At 40.5% G+C, this 2,759-nt stretch overlaps 1 protein-coding gene across 1 annotated transcript in view; it reads left to right on the forward strand.

Moving 5' to 3' along the window:
- The window catches only part of LOC107101575 (transcription factor 12-like), a 12,619-nt gene that overhangs the window by 4,052 nt on the left and 5,808 nt on the right, over positions 1–2,759 (forward strand). The window contains exons 6-8 of the mRNA XM_015400528.1: positions 402–460; positions 1,862–1,973; positions 2,068–2,215. Of these exons, the coding sequence (XP_015256014.1) occupies positions 402–460; positions 1,862–1,973; positions 2,068–2,215 (319 nt within the window). The remainder of the gene's footprint in view (positions 1–401; positions 461–1,861; positions 1,974–2,067; positions 2,216–2,759) is intronic.

A 2,759-nucleotide genomic window follows, 5' to 3' on the forward strand; every position in this document is an offset into this window, starting at 1 on the left:
CCGACTATGGTTAACAAACATTACTTTAAAGGATTAAGAAGTGTAAAAAGGGTTTTTTAGACTGTACACTGGAAAAACGATCTAGAAATAAGTAAAATTTTCTTAAATTAGGTGAATTCACTTTTAATTTGAGCAGGTAAATGAGATGATTTGCCAATGGAATGAGTATTTCTACTCTTAGAATAAAATATTTAGATAAAATGCGCTTGAAATAAGACAATGCAATTGTGTTTTCTTATTTTAAATGTAAATTGTCTTGTTCCATTGGTAAAATGTCTCATTTACCTCCTCAATTCAAGAACAAATGCACTTATTTTGAGAAAAAAATGACTGATCTAGATTTAGATTTTTTCCAGTGTAATTCTGCATTGCCCCCTCCTTTTTAAACATGTCTGTTTTAGCAGACAGTGGGATTTTAGCCCAGCTAGAGTGGAAGCCCACCATGTACAGGGGAAGGGGGGTATTTAGCGTAATCCGTAGGGTGTATTAAATTCTCTCACTATCCTGGGGCATTTAAAGGGCATACAGTGGTTTAGTAAAGGGATTAAACTTGTCTGGAATTTAAATATTTGTGGAGCAGGAGATCTGCTCCTGGTTTCCTGGACTAAAACAGATCATTTAGGACGTGCAGTGTCTTACTCTTGAATTTATTACACATAAATGGAATTTTCACCAACCTTTTACCACAATTAAAACTGCAAAATGGCTGCAGTAAAATCTCCCCACAGTATGATGCTGCTACCACCATGTTTCACTGTGGGGGTTCTCATTTCAGACTAATGTACAGGAATCAATGACACTGCATACAGAGTTATTCATAGAGGCCAAAAAAGTTAATTTTTTGACTCTGATGACCTGAAGCTCGCAGCTTTAATGGCAGTGAATGTTATTTTACCAGATTTTAGGGGAATAGGCATGTAGTGTTATGTTTTGGTTTTCAGACTCTGAATAGGAGCAATCACAGAGGCAAGGATCAGTTGGGTTTTATTGAAGGTTTGTGGTTGTACAGAGTGAAGTCCGGCAGGCAGGGTTGTCAGGATACTGCTGGAAGAGGTTTGGTGACAGGTGAGCAACAGTTCGGTGCTGGTTGAAGAATGAGGGATGTGTGAGACTCACAGAGAGGGCGGCTTGGCATCTGTCTTGTGAGGATGGTGACCAGTGGTCCAGGCGAATGGTGAGATCAGATGGTGGTGTCTGAGGGTGGACAGGCAGGTGAGCTCAGGCAGGAGGGCTTTTATGGTTCTGAGGCCCGAAGCCTCACTGGTTCTTAGAGGCTGACTGAAAACGCCTCTAACGGGAGTCCAAAGCGAAGAGGTCTCTGGAATGCTTTCAGGGCTTTGGATCCTGGTTTCTAGAAGAAGGAGCAGAGAGGACAGGGTTAGATTCAGGCAAAGCTAAGGAGCTAGGCTCGGTTCAGGATCAGTTGTACCAACGCTGGAGCATTAAACTGACGCCCTCCTCCTGGTTCCAGCTCCTTAAAAAAGGTGGGAATCAGATTGATGAGGAGCACCTGCCCGTCCAGCCCTGCAGAGAGAAAAAAAAAAAAGGAAAAACCCGGCCTGCACCCAGGATTGGGAGTATGACATGTAGTGGATATTCATTTGTAAGAGAAATCAAATTAACAAGCATGCATTACTTTGGCACCTCATGTAAAACTGCAGCAGAATGCTCCATGTCTGCTCTTGCAATGTGACAAAATATGAAAAAAGATCAAAAGTTGTAAATATCCATGCAAAGCATTGAGTGCATCTCCAGATGTGCATTATTGTTTAGTAATAAGTTTAGCTTAATTCTTAACGGTTTAAAACACAAACGATAACCGGATCCATTGAACTGATCTTTGTCTCTGTGATTCTTTAAGGTGGAAGCCGTCTCCATGAACAACAATCATTCAGCCTTCCAGAGCAGAGCTCAAAATGGCCATCCATACCCTCCCAGGCAGAGGGCCGTGTTTATGCAAGGGACAGGAGGAGGTAGAGGAAATCCTCCCAGAAAATCAACCAAACGATTGACCTTTTAGTCCTTTTTTCAGATGATTCTATTTCATTATGCTTTGATATTGCACAGGTGGAGTCCAGAGTAACCTGGAGTTAAAGATGGAGAGCAGGGAAGGGGAGGAGATGATGCACAATGACCACGACCATGGCTCAAACAGCCCAAGATCAGATGATGAGAGCGAAAGCAAAACTCATGGAGAAAACAGCACTCAAAACAGGTAACAGTGGATCATTAGAGCAGGAAAAAATACATTTAAAATACACACTTCAACAAAATCATCATCATACATTCATAAACACCCAAGTTCCTCTTATATTATTATATCAGTATTACAACTGAATAGTTTTAAAGGATGTTTAAACCTTATGCTGTGGGAATCCAGCATTTTTAAACAACTTTTTCTCTGCAGATATTTACCTCAGCAGGAAACGTTTCCAACCTTTTATTAAAATCTGTAAAAGTAGATCAGAATAATTAATCTTCTACTGCTTTGGTTTATAAGTTTCACAGATCTAATCTTAGTTTAAGTAATATAAAGCGAGGAAACTCCCAAAAAGTAAAGCAATATCTAGTTTCCAGTTGCACCCTGCAGGTTTACCATTAGGCAGTACTAGGCAAGTGCATAGGGCCCCAAATTCTTGGGGGGCCCATAAAACTGTTTACATGTATAGTTAAAGGAATAGTACACCCAAAACATGATTAGCCTTCATTTTCTACTCACCCCCATGCTGAACAACACTCTGGAGTACTTTTTTGATATC

The sequence above is a fragment of the Cyprinodon variegatus genome, unplaced genomic scaffold, assembly GCF_000732505.1.
Source record: "Cyprinodon variegatus isolate N-32 unplaced genomic scaffold, C_variegatus-1.0 Scaffold1115, whole genome shotgun sequence".
NCBI lineage: Eukaryota > Metazoa > Chordata > Actinopteri > Cyprinodontiformes > Cyprinodontidae > Cyprinodon > Cyprinodon variegatus.